At 37.7% G+C, this 19,719-nt stretch overlaps 1 protein-coding gene across 2 annotated transcripts in view; it reads left to right on the forward strand.

Moving 5' to 3' along the window:
* Positions 1-19,719, forward strand: part of LOC114320059 (putative methionine--tRNA ligase) — a 34,151-nt gene that overhangs the window by 4,538 nt on the left and 9,894 nt on the right. For both annotated transcript variants that reach the window (XM_082910875.1, XM_082910876.1), the window contains exons 3-9: positions 14,480-14,633; positions 14,816-14,956; positions 15,471-15,701; positions 15,842-15,985; positions 16,239-16,329; positions 16,482-16,588; positions 16,687-16,801. In XM_082910875.1, coding sequence (XP_082767001.1) covers positions 14,480-14,633; positions 14,816-14,956; positions 15,471-15,701; positions 15,842-15,985; positions 16,239-16,329; positions 16,482-16,588; positions 16,687-16,801 — 983 coding nt within the window. The remainder of the gene's footprint in view (positions 1-14,479; positions 14,634-14,815; positions 14,957-15,470; positions 15,702-15,841; positions 15,986-16,238; positions 16,330-16,481; positions 16,589-16,686; positions 16,802-19,719) is intronic.

The following is a 19,719-nucleotide window of genomic DNA, read 5'->3' on the forward strand; positions in this document are numbered from 1 at the left end:
ATCCGCTACTACCATCCATCGCCTGCCACCACCACCACCACTCGCCACCTACTTGCCACCACCACTCACCAGCCACCTGCCACCTGCCACCACCATCCACGACCTGCCACCACCAGCCACCCACCACCACCAGCCACCTGCCACTCACCTGCCACCACCACCACCATCACCTACCACCCATCCGTTACTCACCTGCCACCACCACTCACCATCCACCACCACCACCACCACCACCCACTCGCTACCACCTACCACTCGCCACTGTTACCTACCCACCCACCACTACCACCCGCCACCACCCGCCATCCGCCACCCACTTGCCACCACTACCCACCACCACCACCACCTACTCGTTACCACCCACCACCCGCCACCACCACCCGCCACCTACCCGCCACCACCACCTGCCATCCGCCACCCATCTGCCACCACCACCCACCACCCGCCGCCACCACCCACTCGCTACAACCACCACCCGCCACCGTCACCCACCCACCACCACCACCCACCCGCCACTACCCACCACCACCAGCTACCCACCACCCACCGTCACCACTTTCCACTGCCGTCTTCCGCCGCCACTTGCCACTACTTGCCATTTCTCACTCTTTTTTATATTTTTAAAATTTTTTAAACATTTTGTCAATTACCAAACGCGTTTGTAGTTTATGTTTTTTTTAAAAATAAACAAAAAATAAACAAAAATCAATTTATAAAATTTTTGTAAATATAAACTGAAAACGTAAACGTTACCAAACACACTATAAGTGTTCCAGGGGCATAAAAAAAAATATAAAAATATTGTATTTGGGGTATGATTAGGATTTGAGAGATACCGTGTTTTTCTCTAATACTGTATAAAAATATAAAAAATATAAAAATTTATTTTTTTTATTTTAGTGTTTAGGGTTTAATTCTTAAAATTTATTTATTTTTATTTTTGGGTTTAGGATTTATAGTTTAATTCTTAAAATTTATTTTAACTTCAATTTTATAAAAAAAATAAATTTTAAGAATTAAACTATAAATCCTAAACCCTAAAATAAATAAATTTTATCCCTAAACACTAAGGTAGCGTTTGGTAACGTTTACGTTTTTTGTTTATGTTTACAAAAATTTTATAAACTGATTTTTGTTTATTTTTAGAAAAACATAAATTATAAACGCGTTTGGTTTGAACAAAATATTTAAAAAAATTTAAAAACATAAAATAAAAAATATGTTTATTCAGGCTTAAAATATTTATATTTATTTTTATTATTTATGACAATGGGATCACACATATTATAATTGAAAAAAAAAATAATTGAAAAAAAATTTATTTAAAAAAAAATTAATTGAAAAAAAAATTGGGAGCTTTTTTGATAAATCCATTTTCTAAGAGCTTTATTCCATCCAACCCATATTCTTTTTGACTATTCCATTAGGTCCAATTTGAAATAAGAAGACCAAAATACCCTTTTCATCTACTTATGTTCCATTTAGTTCACATTATTTTCTTATATTTCAATAAGTCCTATGGGTGACATAATTACCAAAATACCCCTAATGTGAATGTTCACACTGTCAATGTGAATGTTCACATCGTCAATGTGTAGGGGCCCGGCTCATGTCGATCCTCGTGGGTGCCCAGAAAAATTCGAGTCGGGCCGGGTCGGCCTACAGGCCAAAAAAATAGGCCCGGCCCGGCTCGTTGATAATGTGAATATTCACATTGACAAGTTAACATTCACATTGATAGGAGTGTAAAATTGGCCCGCCGCCCGGGGCGGGCCCGGGCTGGCCCGTTTATAATGTGAATATCCACATTGACATATTAACATTAATATTGATAAGAGTGTAAAATTAGCCCGTGACACGTGGGCAGCCCGAAGCCCGGGCCCGGGCCGTTGACAATGTGAATATTCACATTGACATATTAACATTCACATTGATAGGAGTGTAAAATTAGCCCGCGGCCTGTGGCCGGCCCGAAACCCGCCCGCAGCTCGTGGGCTGCCTTGGGCGGGCCCGGCCCGATCCGTTGATAATGTGAATATTCACATTGACATGTTAACATTCACATTGATAAGAGTATAAAATTAACCCGCGCCCCGTGGCTGCCCGAAACCAGCCCACGGCCCGTGGGCGGCCCGGCCTGTTGACAATGTGAATATTCACATTGACATGTTAACATTCACACTGATAAGAGTGTAAAATTGACTCGCACTCCAAGGGTGGCCCGAAACCCGTGGGCGCCTTGGGGCGAGCCCGGCCCGGCCCGTTGACAATGTGAATATTCACATTGACATATTAACATTCACATTGATAGGAGTGTAAAATTGGCCCGTGGGCGGCTCGAAGCCCGCCCGCTGCCCAGGGCGGGCCCGGTCCGTTGACAACGTGAATATTCACATTGACATGTTAACATTCACATTGATAAGAGTGTAACATTAACCCGTGCTCCGTGGCTGCCCGAAACCCGCTCACGGCCCGTGGACGGCCCGAGGCGGGCCCGACCCGGTTTGTTGACAATGTGAATATTCACATTGACATGTTAACATTCATATTGATAAGAGTGTAAAATTGACTCACGTCCCATGGGCGGCCCGGGGTGGCCCGGGTTTGGGTCCGGGCCTACTGCGGGCCGCGAGCGAGCTTCGGGCAGCAGACAAATTTTACACTCCTATCAATGTTAATGTTAACATGTCAATGTGAATATTCACATTGTCACGGGTCGGGCCAAGCCTGCCTCGGGCTGCGGTCTGGCTTCGGGCCGCCCACAGGCTGCGGGCCAATTTTACACTCCTATCAATGTGAATGTTAACATGTCAATGTGAATATTCACATTGCCAACGGGCCGGGCCCGCCCCGGCCCGAGGTCGGGCTTCGGGCTGCCCATGGGTCACGGGCTAATTTTACACTTTTATCAATGTGAATGTTAACATGTCAATGTGAATATTCACATTGTCAATAGGTTGGGTCGGGCCTGCCCCGGGCCGCCCACGGGCTGTGGGCGGGTTTCGGGTAGTCACGGGGCGCAGGCTAATTTTACACTCCTATCAATGTGAATGTTAACATGTCAATGTGAATATTCACATTGTCACGGGTCGGGCCAAGCCCGTCTCGGGCTTCGGTCGGGCTTTGGGCCGCCCACGGGCTGCGGGCCAATTTTACACTCTTATCAATGTGAATGTTAACATGTTAATGTGAATATTCACATTGTTAACGGGCTGGGCCGGGCCGGGCTTTTGGCCGCCCATGGGTCGCAGGCCAATTTTATACTTTTATCAATATGAATGTTAACATGTCAATGTGAATATTCACATTGTCAACGGGCCGGACCGGGCCCACCCCGGGTCGCCCATGGACCGCAGGTGGGTTTCGTGCCGCCACGGGACGGGGGCCAATCTTACACTCCTATTAATGTGAATGTTAATATGTCAATGTGAATATTCACATTGTTAGCGGGCCGGGCCGGGTCGGGCCCGCCCTGGGCTGCAGATCAATTTTATACTCTTATCAATGTAAATGTTAACATATCAATGTGAATATTCACATTGTCAACTGGCCGGGCCGAGCCCGTCCCGGGCCGCCCACGGGCTGTGGGCGGGTTTCGGGCAGCCACGAGGCGCGGGCTAATTTTACACTCCTATCAATGTGAATGTTAACATGTCAATGTGAATATTCACATTGTCAACGGACCGGGCCGGGCCCTTCCCGTGCCGCGGGCGGGCTTTTGGCCGCCCATGGGCCGTGGGCCAATTTTATACTCTTATCAATGTGAAAGTTAACATGTCAATGTGAATATTCACATTGTCAATGGGCCGGACTGGGCCCGTCCCGGGCTGCCCGTGAGCCGCGAGCGGGTTTCGCGCCGCCACGGGACGCGGGCCAATTTTACACTCCTATTAATGTGAATGTTAACATGTCAATGTGAATATTCACATTGTCAACGGGCCGGGCCCGCCCCGGCTCCCGGGCGGGTTTCGGGCGGCCCACGGGCCAATTTTACATTCCTACCAATGTGAATTTTAAAATATGAATGTTTACATCATTAAATTGCTAATCGTTCAAAAAATATTTATAAGGGTATCAAAATTGAATATAAGGGCATAAGTGTCCAAGAAAATAGTGTAAATCAAGAAAATGGACTTTATGGAATAAAACTATACATATATGGGACTAAATGGGTTAAAAAATTCCTTCATGGACTTCTTGGGTTAAAACACTTCTAAATTGGACTTATCAATAAAAATCCCAAAAAAATTTATTTGAAAAAAAATTAATTGGGAAAAAAAATATTTGAAAAAAATTTAATTGAAATAAAAGATTAATTGAAAAAAAAATTAATGGAAAAAAAAAATAATTGAAAAAAAAATTATTTGAAAATATTGGTCTTAATTTCATATAGTTGATTATTATTTGCTATTATAAATTATTATTATTATATATATATATATATATATTTAATATTGGTCTTAATTTTATAAAATAAAATTTATATATATTAAAAATTATATTGGTTTGGTGTGTTTGTGGGGTTTGGTGTGTGTGATGAGTGTTTGTGTGTCACAGAGAGAGAGAGAGAGAGAGAGAGAGAGAAGAGTGAGTGCGTGGAGTGGCTGGTATTGAAAGCGTGACTCGAAATCACGTTTTCTTAAAAAAATTTATGGTTTGGAACCACGTTTTATGAATTTTTTTTTTTAAAAGCGTGGTTTGTAACCACGCTTTTACCATTTCACAAATTTTCCGCGGGAGGGTCCTAAAAATGGTGAAAGCGTGGTTTGTAATAGCGTTTTAGCTTAGTTTAAAAATTCCGTCCAAATTAAGTCTAATTTAAAAAATAAGGTGCTATTTTGACTTAATTTGAGAAACGGCCCAAGTAATTGTCTTACAAGAAATCCTGTGGAGTACTGTCTATTTTTAATTCCAATAACTTCAAGATGGGGAATGCTAACATTTTCTATAATAGGGTGGCCATAGTGAGGTCCCCACTATTTCCAGAGATGCCTATTTGCTAACACTTAAAGAAGTTCATTTTATCTTAAAAAAACTAGCTTAGAAGAAGCATCTATAAGACCAAACTTAAAACAAGTGAGCCTTTTGAGCTTTTTAAGTTGAAAACCCTATAGGTGTGAAACCAAATACCCAACATTTTTGAAGTTCAACTTCTTAAGCATGTGCTTCAAATTTGAAGTTAAATAAGTGGAAACATTGGCCATATTTGTTGGTTGAATTAGGGGGGAGGGATTGAGACTAAAAAATATGTAGGCCCCACATATCCCCCTTATTTGCTGTACATTGTTTGGAAAAAATGCCTTAGTTGGGATTTAGCTCTTATCCTTCATATGTGCTACGAAACGGAGGATAACTAATCCCACTCCCTCATGAGATTGGTTAATACTTCCCCTTGGGATTATTATCTATCCTTGCCCAACGGTCAAAATTAATCCTCCCCATTATGCTTTTGATGCATATAATCTCATCCATTATTCCATGGTATTGCTTATCGCCTTTTCTCGCATGAGGTCAGACTATCATTCCAATACCATAAATAGAGGTAATTTATTCTTTTTAATTTTAACTCTTTGTCTTTTCCATGTTCTTTCTTCTTTGATAGTAACGATGTTGAGGAGACACCAATCATTAACTTCATTGTGGCACCTATCAACCTTTGTACTACATCTTCATCTTGTTCCATTGCTTGCATTTTTGACCTTTATTCTCCATTTTGTTGATATTCTCAAAAATAAAAATTAGACTCAAAGTTAGAGATTTAGGAGGCTAAGTAGCATGGATACAAACACACGACATAGGCACACTGACATGGTAATTTTTTTAAGAGTGTAGGACACGACGTGGTGGTCATGCACTGAAAATATATATTTTTTATTTTTATTATGTCAATATATGAATATAATAAAAATGTATTAATATGTTCAAGAATAATAAAAATGCAATACGGTACTAATTGAAACTACAACTCCATATATTTTTGGGAAATTTGGCGAAAACCCCCTTATCCTTATTAGACTATTTTTTGGTGAAATGCAGTCTAATTTGTTTTATTTCATAAACCACCTACAGAGGAGGCGTATATTTCGTAACCCCCCTTGCATATATGTCTCACAATCAAATCTGTATCAACGATTCACACGAAACGAGTTCACCTTTCTTCTTCATTGAGCTTCGTACGAAGTCATGTGCTGCCTTTAACATGACCCTGATTTGCTTCTCTCGAACTCCAATACCAGCAATGAGTTGCTTGCACCATGGTTATCTCAATTTTTATTTTTAGTCGGTGTCATGATTGATAGCAATAATAGCAAATTAGCAACAGCTTCATGTCAAAAAGGTAAGGAATTTAAAGTTGGATTAGCAACGGCTTCATGCCAAAAAGGTAAGGAATTTAAAGTTGGATTAGCAACGGCTTCATGTCAAACAAGGTCTGATTTTAAAGTTGGATTTTGAGAAAGCCTTCGACTCTGTAAATTGGGAATTCCTATTCTCATTGTTGTCTAGTTTTGGTTTTGGATCTCAATGGACTTCCTGGATGAAAGCGTGTGTCTCTACAGCTAGAATTTCGATTCTTGTGAATGGATCACCAACAAAGGAATTCTCACCTCAATGAGGTCTTAGGCAGGGTGATCCGCTTTCACCTTTCCTGTTCAATATAGTATCTGAAGGGCTTAATATACTTTTGGGCAGAGCACTTAATCTTGGCATTCTCAAAGGTGTGTTAGTTGGGGCTAATGATGTTCTCTTATCTAACCTACAGTTTGCCGATGACTCAATTCTTTTTCTTGAAGCAGATTGGGATCAAATGGTCCTGGTCAAAAGAATTCTCAGATGCTTTGAAGTTCTCTCTGGTCTCAGAATTAATTTCCACAAAAGTGTGGTGTGTGGTGTTGGTGTGGATGATGCAATTCTGCTCTCTTTTGCAAGGCTTTTAAATTGTAAAGTGCATAACCTTCCTATCAAATTTTTGGGGCTGCCCCTTGGTGCTAACCCTAGTAGGAAATCTACTTGGAAGCCTGTGATTGACAAATTTAAAGCTAGACTTTCCGGGTGGAAGAGGAAAATGTTGTCATTTGCAGGAAGACTAACTTTGATCAAGTTTACTTTATCCAGTCTACCAGTGTACTTTCTTTCCTTATTCAAGATGCCTGAAGGTGTGGCTAGAGATATTGAAAAGATTGAGGTTAACTTTTTATGGGGTGGTAATGCCATTAAAAGGAAAGTTCACCTTGTGAAATGGGTGGAGGTCACAAGGAGCACAGATCAAGGGGGGCTGGGTATCTGAAGGATCAGAGATGTCAATGCTTGCTTGCTACTCAAATGGTGGTGGAAATTTGGAACTCAAATCAATGCTCTTTGGAGGAGAGCTATCTGTAGTAAATATAAGATTGATGAGCTGTGTTGGTTTCCACCAATGAAGCCCTCTTACAAACATTCCAGACTGTGGAAGGACATCATCCCCATAGGGTCTCATAGCAGTATTATTTACAACTTCTACTTGGGCAACTGCATTATTAAAGTGGGAAATGGAAATAGAATCAAATTTTGGCATGATAGGTGGTGTGGTAACTCTTGTCTTAAGATCAATTTTCCACATCTCTTTAATCTCTCAACTGATAAAGAAGGATCTCTTTACCAATTCTTTGCAAGAAAAATCAGCTCAAGTGATTGGATTTTACTCCATAGAAGAGTGTTATATGTATGGGAATTGGCTGAAGAAGCTAGATTGCTTGGTGTCCTTTCCTCAGTTCCTTCTCTGAGTCTTGATAGAGCAGATTGTTTGTCCTGGGCTTGCGCATCTACAAGTAACAGTGAGTTCTCTGTGTCCTCTCTTTACTCCCTTTGTAGCTCTAATTTCGGCCCCAATCTCAGAATCTGTAAATCCATTTGGAATAGAACCACTCCCCCCAAGGTTTCATTTTTCTGTTGGCTAGCATGGAAAAACAAAGTCAAATCTGTAGAATTTTTACAGAGAATCGGCATTTTGGACAGCAGTGTTTCCATTCTTTGCCCCTTCTGCAGAACTGAATTTGAATCTGCAGTTCATGTTCTGCTTCTTTGCCCCTTTTCTTGGCGGATCTGGTCTTCTTTTATTCTTGATTGGGGGTTCTACTGGTGCATCAATAACTCTGTGGATAGCCTTCTCAATTGGTGATTGGGTGTTAGATTGAAGAGCTTTGTTAGGCTTATTTGGAGAGCCTTTCCCCTTATTATTCTGTGGTCTCTTTGGAAGCACAGGAACAAATGTATCTTCTCTGAGATTCAACCCAATTTATTAGGACTGTGTGAATTAATCAAAATCAGGGCAGCTTTTTGGTTGAAAGCATCTATTAAGAACTTCCCACTCTCTATTGATGATTTAGTTTTCAAATGGAATCAAATCAATTTTCATTCCTGAATCCACAGTTGGTCTTTACCTTTTGATTTGCTAGTCTATTTACTTCTGCTCTAATCAGCTAGTCTGCTTCTCTGTGGGGTGTTTTGTGTTGGGTGAGGTTGGTTGCTGCTGGGTGCTTTTTGGTGGGTTACATCTGTTGGGTGCTTTGGTGGGTCTCCATAGTGAGCTTGATTATTGTTGGGTGTTTTTGGAGTTCATCTGTTGAATCTGTTATTCTGCTATGTTTGGAGTCCTTCTGCTGCATATGCTATGTTTGGTCTTCATCAGATCAGATGATGCTGTAAGGGTTGTTTGGTTTGTGCTCTGGCTGAATGGCTTGCATGGTAAGAGGCAAGTGTTCTGTTATGTGATGTTCTGAGAGATTTGCATCTGTGTGAGGAACTGATGTGTGTTGTAGTGTTGAATCTGCTTGTAGTCTATGTATTCTGGGTTTTGGTGTGCTATATCTGTTGTGCAGTCTGCTTGTTTTGAAGCTTGTTCTGCAATCTGAAGTATATCTGATGTTTTCATTTGGAATGCAAATGGGTAGGCTGGCTAATTGTCTTCACCTGGAAATGGGAAGGCTGGTCAATTGTTTCATCTGGTTAATTGCTTCTGCTTCAGAAATGAGAAGGCTGTTCTGTGTCACTCGTTTTGTTCTGTTTCTGTGATCATCTGAAGGCAAATGGATTGAATTGTATAGGTAGGCTGTGGCTCTGAACTTGATCAGAAATGGATGGCTGGTTTAGTGAGGACTGAATTGATCAGAAATGGGTAATGTCTACTTCTGTGAGAGGATATGGCTCTGTGTTTAGTGAGGATTCTGCTTGGGATTGGCTCTATGTTTTTTGCTTCTGTTTGTTGTCCTTTCTCTTTCTCTCTTTTTGTTGGTTTTTCACCAACTGGCGCTTGGTACTTTTCTAGCCCCAAGCTCCTCTTTATTAATGTAATCTTCCATACTTTGTATGTTTCATCAATAAAGATTTCTTTGCCGATAAAAAAAAAAAAAAAAAAAAAAAGGTAAGGAATGGCCAGATAACCCATGTGTGGGTTTACTTGAATAAGAAATAGTAAAATATTTGCAGGTAAATTGTAGGTTTTGATTAATTTTTTTTTCTTTGGATTTGTTTTTGCTATGTGTGATTCGTAATGTTGTTTGTTTATAGTAACATATTACTCTAGTAATCGATAATATGTTACTGTGAAAGAGGGAAACATGTTACTGTGAAAGAGGAAAATATGTTACTGTTTATGTTAATTTCGACAATAATTTTTATTTATTTATTTTTTTTAAGAATTTCATAGTCAATATGGATCTTGTTTGATAGATCTTGATGAGAAGATTCTAAAAATACTAATTTTATTAAAAACTGTCATCTCGATCAAAAGTTATATTATTTTAAAGTTTAAAATATTAAATTACCCGCTAAAGATATTTTGGTAATAGTGGTACGTGCTGGACTTTTCAATAAAATTTTTTTATGCTTGTTCTTAGTACATTAAAGTTTTATTATGAGGGAATTTTGATCAAATCCCCCTATATTTTCTAGCTTAAACATCCAGATACAATCACAAGACACCTAACTAATTATTTTCCTATAACATAATATTGACATGTCACCTATAATATCAAGATACACTTATGACACGGACACATGACACAATGGTGATGCATGGAAAATATGTAGATTTATATGTATGTATGAATATTTTGTTTGAAGATAATGAAAAGGGGAAATTATAAATAAGTGCAACAGTGGAGAAATTATTGCACTATAGATGGAATTTTTTGTGATGCAACTTTGACATACAGCGAGGACTTACACCATGCACACAGTAAAGTTGCACCACCATGAAAATGCAAATAATCCAGTCCCACTGATTTGCAATTTCCCCTAATAAAAATGCATTATAATACTAATTAAAAATAAAATTCCACATATTCTATAACTTAAACATCATGATATAATCACCGTAGGCTAATTTATTTTTATTTTTTCCCATTACATAACAATGATGTAGACAGGCTACCCACGATGTTGTCCAATATTGTAGGTTGTTCGTTTGCTCTCGGAGAGAGAGAGAGAGAGAGGGAGAGAGAGTGAGTGAGTTACGTTTTTTCATTTCTTATTTTTCTATGTTGATAAAAACTGGTTATAGTGGGCTGGTTTAGCAAAGAAGAAGAGAGGGAAAGAGAGAAATAAAGAGCTTCAGGAATTGACCTGAACATTTTTGACAGCTTCATCTTCTTCTTCCTCTTTGTATATACAGGGATAGGGCTTTTGATCGAACATAAAATAGACTTTTTTTTTGGACTTATTTTTTTACAAGTTAGCACACATTTAAATCTTTCAAAATTTTGCCCCCACAACGCAATGTCGTAGATGTCTCCCGATGAAAAAAAAAATCAAAAGGGTTAGTTCTCAAATTGGGATACAAATTGTATATTATTATTTTTTTGGTTTTTTGTTTTTTTGAATCACATATCTTATTGTATCATGTATCGTAAGATTTTTTAATGCCTTTAAAATAGGTAGAAAAATAAATATAGTTATGGACAAACAAATATCTCACTACAACAAAAAACACAAATGGCGACTAAAAAAAAAAAATTCGTCGCTGAAAGTGCATGAAATGGCAACTAAAATGGAATTAGTCGCCGAACATAAGGGTTTTAGCGACTAAAAGAGTTTAGTCGCCGAAAAGCAGGGTTTTAGCGACTAAAAGGAAGTTTAGTTGCCGAATATAGGGCTTTTAGCGACTAAAGTCTGTTTAGTAGCCAAAAGTCACGGTTTTTGGCGACTAAAATAATTTAGTAGCGAAAAGTTATGGTTTTGGCGACAAAAAACAGGTTTAGTCGCTGATTATAGCAGTTTTGCCGACTAAAAACAATTTAGTCACTGAAAGTGACGTTTTTTGGCTACAAAAAAAAAAAATAGTAGCTAAAGGTCAAGAATTGCCGACTGAAATGCATTTTAGTCGCCCAAAGTAGAGGTTTTGGCGACCAAAATTGAGTTTAGTCGCCAAATGTGCTAGCCTTAGGCGGGTTGTAACTGTTTTAGCGACAGAAAAGAAATTAGTAGCCAAAAAATGGAGTATTGGCGACTAAAATTCAGATTTAGTCGCCAAAAGTGCTTACCCTATTTTTTTTTGTAAATATTTTATTTTTTACATAAAATATATTAAATAAAAAAAATTATTTTCATATATACAATTTTGTATTAATACCAGTGAATATAGTATATAAATAATATTTGTTGCAATAATATTCATGTGATTTGGGAGTGGCGTAGTGGGGGAGCAAGTGTTGCTAAAGGCGTAGTGGGGTGCAAGTGTTGGGAACACAGGTTCGAACCTTGGGACATCCAGCAGAGGCAACTTTTTTTTTTTGTGAAATATGGTTTTGGCGACTAAAGGCGTTGGTCGCCGAAAGGTATACCTTTTGGCGAAGAAAAGCTTAGTCGGGAAATGTTTAAATAATAAATAAAAAAAAATCACTATTGGCGACTAAAAATTTAGTCGCTAAATGTATAATTTCAAAAAATGGAATTGCATTTGGCGACAATTTGTTTCGTCGCTGAAGACCTGTGAATTGGCGACTAATAGGTTTTTAGTCGCCAAAGGAATGGGCGACCATGAATTCGCGACAACAGTGGCGACTAAAAGTTTTTGTCGGGAAAAGTGAAAATTCGACCTTTGGCGACTAAAAAAGGACCTTTGGCGACTAAAAATTTAGTCGCCAAAGGTGTATTTTCTTGTAGTGTCTTGTGAGAATAAAGCACTAAACAATGTATAATCCTTAAAAAGCATTAGGTTTTTTAAATCACAGATATGCATGCATCAATACTTAATGCATATAAAATGTAGAGTGGAGTTAAAATATGTATAACAAAAAATATAGCATTTTGGTATATTATTAAATTCTTGAACCAAATTTACTCAAAAAAAAACGTTCTTATTAATAGTGTATATGTTTTACATGTTGTCTTCACTCACAATTTAAGTTCTAATATTTTATTTAAAACTTTCAAGTTTTCAAATAGCTTATTCGTAGTAGAAAACTTTAAACTTGAACCGTGTAAGTAGGCATAAATCAATAGCACAAGAAAATTAATACCATACAAGTAGATATTCGTCAAAAAAGTACGCAAAAATAAAATTAAAAGTGCCCTTCCATCAAAAAAATACTATTGTTTAATAAGTTAATGAAAATTTATGACAAATTCATTAATTCATAAAATAAGTGCAATTAATTCTTTTTTCTTCCCTAAATTGCTAAAGAAATTTAAGTATTCACGTGATGTAGCATATTTATCGAATCATGTATCAAGTCATTGTAATTGCATCATGTATCGTAAGATACATTTAATTTAAGTTGTGTATTGATGATAGTATCGATTTACTTTTAAACAGTATTGAAGCATAAGATATGCAAAAGGATGAAAAGAATTGTCTTGGCTTACCTATGAATGAGGTAGAGCCTTATATTTATAATGAAACAATATTACAAAATAGGAAACAAAGATAAAAAAAAAGGCATTAAATCTCTGATTGACATAATCACGGATTTTATACACACTACCATAATTATAATATCACTATTTTCAAATTCCAACACTTCCATAATTATAATATCGCTATTTCCTAATTCCAACACAACCCCTCAAGCTGGTGTGAAAATATTTAATAAACGCAGCTTGCCGATAGATGACTGGAGTAATGTTGGGCCTACAGACTTGGTGAACATATCTGCTAACTGCTCAGAAGAAGAGACAAAGAATGGTTTCCCAATACCAATCCGAACCTTCTCTCGAATGAAATGTATATCAACCTCTATATGCTTAGTGCGCTCATGTAGGACAGAATCAGAAGACAACATAATAGCAGACTTATTGTCACAAAACAAAGACACAGGAGCAGTCTCCTCAGCACAGATGGGGCAACTTGTAGCCAGACAAACGGCACACCAATCACTGGCCCATCCAAGCTCTGATACCAATTGTAGGACCTTAGCGCTTATCATCTCACCAAAACCCATAGGTTGTGGTGAAGGCGCAACTTTATTCCCTTAAAGGGTACAACGCCAAGCGCTACAAGTTGATTGTGACTCGGTCTTACCTTGGGCCTCCGCCAGGGCAGGATGCTAGCCCAAACCCAAGCCAACAATCCCTTCCAGCACTTGCCCGCAAGTAGCATGCCCTCTAGGGGAATCGAACTTGAGACCTTGCTCTGATACCAAAAGGGATGAAAAGAATTGTTTTGGCTTACCTATGAATGAAGTAGAGTCTGGTAATGAAACAACATTACAAAATAGGAAACGAAGATAAAAAAGGCATTAAATCTGTGATTGACATAATCACAGATTTTATACACACTACCATAATTATAATATCACTATTTTCTAATTCCAATACTACCATAATTATAATATCACTATTTCCTAATTCCAACATATGTATCATGAATTGTAAAATATTGACAACGTAAATGTTGGACACATTTTCCCCGTGTGTCCGATGCATGTCCGTGTCCGACATGTGTTGGATACCTGAACGTGGCCCCTGGAGAGATGTCCGTGTTTCATAGTTGGCAGGCACCTTGTCATCACTTGAGAGAACATTGACCTGTCCATATCTTTTCTCATATGTACATCGAAAGAAAGCAAAGAAGCCTCACTACTAGAAAACTTGGCTGGCATTAATATCCATGGCTCCAATGTCCTACGATTTGCAAAATTTAAAGCATTTTTGAAAAACCCCAACCACTACTACTGGCTTGTGTCTAAAGTCAAGCAGAGCACCACTGTTGTTGGTAGCCGCTACTGCAAATAATATCGTCAATGCTGTCTGCCATATTTGATTGTTTACTGAAAAGAAAACTACCAACAATGACAAAATAAAAAATGAAGAAAAGCTGAGACATTTTTTAATGTTCAGTGGGCACCAGTCCTATGTCTGAGACATTTTTTGTCCATCGAAGTTTGCTGAGATGGCTAACAGCACTCTGCTACACAGGATGGGATATTACCTATCTTGATTTAAGATATATAGCATCTCCATTATACATATATACTTTTGATCTCATTTTTTCATGCTTTTGCAGATACCATGCAGTTCATAAGGAGGTCTATAAATGGTTTAACATAAGTTTTGATGAATTTGGACGCACATCATCCCCACAGCAGACTGAAGTTTGCCAAGCCATTTTCATGAAACTGCTGGAGAACAAATGGCTTTCTGAGAACACAATGCAGCAGGTTTGAACTACTTTGACATTTGCTTGACATTCTTTGATTATAAAGGTGATCTGGACTGCTGTTGGGTGTCATTTTTTTTTCTTCAATTGTTTAATTGGTAGATGTTAGCTCGTCTCCCAAACAACATTTCTCAGTACATCTTATTTGCAATTTAATTCTACTGGAATATCTTGATGATGCAGTTATACTGTGATACATGTAAAAGGTTCTTAGCCAGCCGACTTGTAGAGGGCACATGCCCTACACAAGGTTGTAATTATGATCAATGCGAAAACTGTGAGGAGCTCTTAAATCCGACAGAACTACAAGATCCTAGATGCAAGGTATGTTCATCTCTTCTTGTGTGTACCATTTTGTTATCCCAATGCCATGTAGTCCGATGGACTACTATTACTTTCTACATTTTGGCCTAAGTGAGCTTTGATTGGGTCTAGACTCCAAACTAAAATATCCTTGATTGTGTGGTCTGAAATTGAGAGCCTCCCGAATGATTCTCAACGAGGTGAAGTTTGAAGTGTTCTTGACTCTCAACTAAATGAAATCTGAAGAAAGCTGGATGAGTGTTACCTGTTATATATTTTGTTCTTCCACATCGTAGAACCAAATTATGTCTATCGAGGAAAAAAAAGTTGGGACCGAGCAACGTGAGTATGGTGACTATTATGGCCCCATTATAAGTTGTCACATCACTCTTTCTACTTTTCTGCACATCTTTTTTAAAAAAATCAAAAAGCCAACTAAAATAGCTAATTCTTGAACGGGGCCTATGTAAAAATAACATCAAATTTCTTGGTTTGTATTTCTTCTAAATAATGCTTGAGCTTGCTTTGTAAACAGGTCTGTCGAAACACACCACGCATCCGGGATACCAACCATTTGTTTCTTGAGCTGCCTTTGATGAAGGATAAACTAGAAGAATATATAAACCGCATGTCCGTGGCTGGTTCATGGAGTCAGAATGCTATCCAAACAACAAATGCATGGCTAAAAGAAGGATTAAAACCTCGTTGTATTACTCGAGATTTGAAATGGGGAGTTCCTGTTCCTCATGAGAAATTCAAGGACAAGGTTAATTAAGAAATATGTTGTTAATTGTAATATTTCACATTTGTAGATTGGCGTTTCTCATATTTGTCAAATAGGAAGCATTTGGACTATAATAAGTATTTTCAGATTTTCCAAATTGGCCATGTTTTGTCTGAAAATAGGTTTTCTATGTCTGGTTTGATGCGCCCATTGGGTACGTCTCAATCACATCATGCTACACATCTGAGTGGGAGAAGTGGTGGAAGAATCCTGAAAATGTGGAGCTGTATCAGTTTATGGGCAAGGACAATGTGCCTTTCCACACTGTGAGTACATTGCTCTTAGCTCCATTGGTCAATGATTCGAGATCATAGTTGTCAAATTGAGAATCATATTGCGATCGAAATCCTAATTTTGTGAATTTTGATTCGAATCAATCAAGAATAGTAAAATTTGGCACAAACTAAAAAAAAAAAAAAAAAAATTGATAAAACAATTGTACATATTGAAAAAAAGTTGACTCAAGTTTTGATGGTATGAATATTGAATTTTTTAGCTGTCAATGTATGCCTTTTCCAGGTGATGTTTCCATCCACTCTTCTTGGAAGTGGTGAAAACTGGACTTTGATGAAGACAGTTAGTGTCACTGAGTATTTGAACTATGAAACAGGTTAATGAAATACCAATTGTGGTTTAGCAACTTGCATTGGCAGCTGATTACTTTGGGTGGTTGAGTGACATAAGATCCCTTTTTATGAATCTTTAACGTTTTGGTTCTGGCCCGTTTTATATAATGTGTGTTATTTTGGGTTTTCTGTGCAGGGAAGTTCTCAAAGAGTAAGGGCATAGGTGTTTTTGGAAATGATGCAAAAGATACAAACATTCCTGTGGAAGTATGGAGATATTACTTGTTAACTAATCGGCCAGAGGTTGTACTCTTGCTAAAATATTATTTGACATTGTTAGCAGCCCTAATTTCTCTCTCTATTCTTGCCATTGACAATTTTTGTCGGATTGCAATAATTAGGTATCAGACACATTGTTTACATGGGCAGATTTGCAAGCAAAACTAAACAGCGAGTTGCTAAATAATTTAGGCAATTTCATCAATCGAGTTTTGAGCTTTATTGCCAAGGATCCAGGTAACTGCTTTTTGAAATGAAGCCTTCGGTGTTGGAAAATGGTTTCTATTTAATATGTTTTTGGCTTTTAACTGTTTCTTTACTGGTTTTAATATATTTTGGTGTTGCCAAATTTCCCGCATACACAACAATTCATGGCAGACGGGAAAATGTCAAGCAATTCATTTTTTCCCTTTCTGATCTGGTTTGGAACTTCACTGCCATACTTCACTTTATTTTCTTTTTCCCTTAAGATTAAAAGATATGGCGTTGGTTCGCAAGCACCTCTCTTTGGACACTACCCTCAGAACTAGAACCTAAGAATCATGGACACACAGACACAAGCACAAGACTCAGCAATTTTAAGAAAATTAGCATACAAACATAGCTAGCATGTAAAAGTTCCCTTAGATCTCTTACGAAGGAAGGGCTAGGGAATTCCCTGTAAATGACGCGTTGTTCTACCGTTGGGCATTTTGGAAAATGGACATGGGTTTTTGTGCTTTCTTTGACAAAAACTGGTAAAAAAGGTAGGCCAGCATTGTAGGTTTAGATTAGCTACTTGGAATATAGGAATAGTAATAAGTAAAATTATGGAATTAGTAGATACTATGATTAGAAGGGAAGTTAGTCATGTTTACCAGTAGCTAAGTGGGTAGGTGAAAAAGCAAAAGAGATAAAAAATACTAGGTATAAAATTTACTATTTTGGTAAAGACAGATAAAAATGGTGTAGGAATAATTGTACATAAACATCTTCAAGATAAAGTAGTAATAGTCATACAATAGGAGATAGAATAATGCTAATATACACTTGTAATTGGAAAAAATATAATTGTTGTGATTAGCGCCTATGCACCCAAAATAGGATTAGAAGAATATATTAAAAGAAAATTTTGGGATCATTTGGATGAGTTAATGCAACAAATACCTATAGAAGAGAAGATAATTATAGGTTAATGCAACAAATACCTATAGAAGAGAAGATAATTATAGGTGGATATTTCAATGGTTATTTAGCAAAAAGATAAGAAAAGGGTACGAGAGGGTACACGGTAGATATAGTCCTGGCGGCTAAAATGAGCCTGGAGAAGAAATCTTAGAATTCACAGTAGCATTTGATCTTATAGTAAACAGCATCTTGTTTAAATATAGAGAACACTTGATAACTTTTGAAAGTGGGTTAAATAAGAGTCAAATATATTATTTTCTTGTAAGAAAAACATATCGCTTAATATGTAAAGATTGCAAGGTTATCCTCGGAGAGAGTTTAACATCACAACATAGGCTAGCAATACTAGATATATATAGAGGGTAGAAGTTAAAAAAAAGATGAAAAGCCCACATATATATCGATGCGTCTCATAGTTGTTGTGCATCCTAAATTTATTTTCACATGTACGTAGTAAATAAAAATATATTAAATATATATTTTTGGCCGTATCCTCACCATTTGTATATCCTAATTTTGAGAATCTTTGTGCCCTGTGTTCGTAACTATGTCTGTGCTTCTTAGGCTATCCCTAATTTTTTGCGCTTCTTTTTTGTTTTTTCCTGAAAAATTTATTGAAAAAATAAATATGGAGAGAATAATTGACAGAGCAAACAGGCTCTTTGTTTTCAATTGTATTAATCCTTACGGGGAGACTCCATTTTATAGGAGTGATTATACAACATTTGCAAGACAATATAATAAAAAGCTACTAGACAACATAATGAAAGGCAACAATCATAATTAAAGGCACAACATATAAAACTAAAAGTAGCCGAAAGGAAATGGCACTAACTAAAGCAAATTGCACTATCTAAGGCATCTGATGACTACTAATGACACACAAATATAATATATACATTATATATATTATATATTATTAATAATGAAAAGAAGCTTGATTTCAAACACTCCCCCTCAAGCGACGTTGTAGATGTTAATCATTCCCAATTTGTCCGTCAGATCTTCAAAGCTAACTCGAGCAAGAGCTTTTGTGAGAATGTCAGCCTTTTGGCTCTTTGTTGGAGTGTAGCTGACTTGAAAAACTCCTTCTTCAATCTTTTCCTTGATAAAGTGTCGATCTATCTCCACGTGTTTAGTTCGATCATGATGAACCGGATTCTTAGCGATACTGATGGCGGCTTGGTTGTCGCAGTATAAAACCATGGGATGCTCAGATGGAACCCGTAATTCTTCTAACAGTCTGTTCAACCAGATTCCCTCACAGATACCTAGGGCCATAGCACGAAATTCTGCCTCAGCACTACTACGGGCTACCACTGACTGTTTCTTGCTTCGCCATGTAACCGCGTTCCCCCAAACAAATGAACAATAGCCAGAGGTTGATCTTCGATCAGTCACTGAACCTGCCCAATCTGCATCTGAAAAAATCTCAATTTTTCTATTTGTTGTTCTTTGGAAGAAGAGACCCTTTCCTGGTGTCATTTTTAGGTACCTCAATATTCTGGTCACAGCAGTCATGTGTTTTTCGGTTGGATTATTCATGAATTGACTGACCACACTAACAGAGAAGCCGATGTCTGGCCTTGTATGAGAAAGATAAATGAGTTTTCCCACAAGACGTTGATATCTCCCTTTATCACTTGGTGCACTACCGTCACTTTCTTCCAGTTTGATAGTTGTGTCCATAGGAGTTTCTGCCGGCTTGCATCCTAGCATCCCTGTTTCATTTAGTAAGTCTAGAACGTATTTACGTTGTGAGACTGCTATACCTTTCTTTGACCTAGCAATCTCCATTCCAAGAAAGTACTTAAGATTTCCAAGATCTTTAATCTCAAATTCCTTTGTTAGGAATTTTTTAAGTAAGCCAATTTCCTCTTCATGATCACCTGTTAGAATTATGTCATCCACATAAACAATGATAATTGCCAATTTCCCTCCTAGGGAGTGCTTCACAAATAATGTATGATCGGATTGATATTGAACAA

The sequence above is a fragment of the Camellia sinensis genome, unplaced genomic scaffold (genome assembly GCF_055761805.1).
Source record: "Camellia sinensis isolate YWXY unplaced genomic scaffold, ASM5576180v1 Unanchor1, whole genome shotgun sequence".
Classification (NCBI taxonomy): domain Eukaryota; kingdom Viridiplantae; phylum Streptophyta; class Magnoliopsida; order Ericales; family Theaceae; genus Camellia; species Camellia sinensis.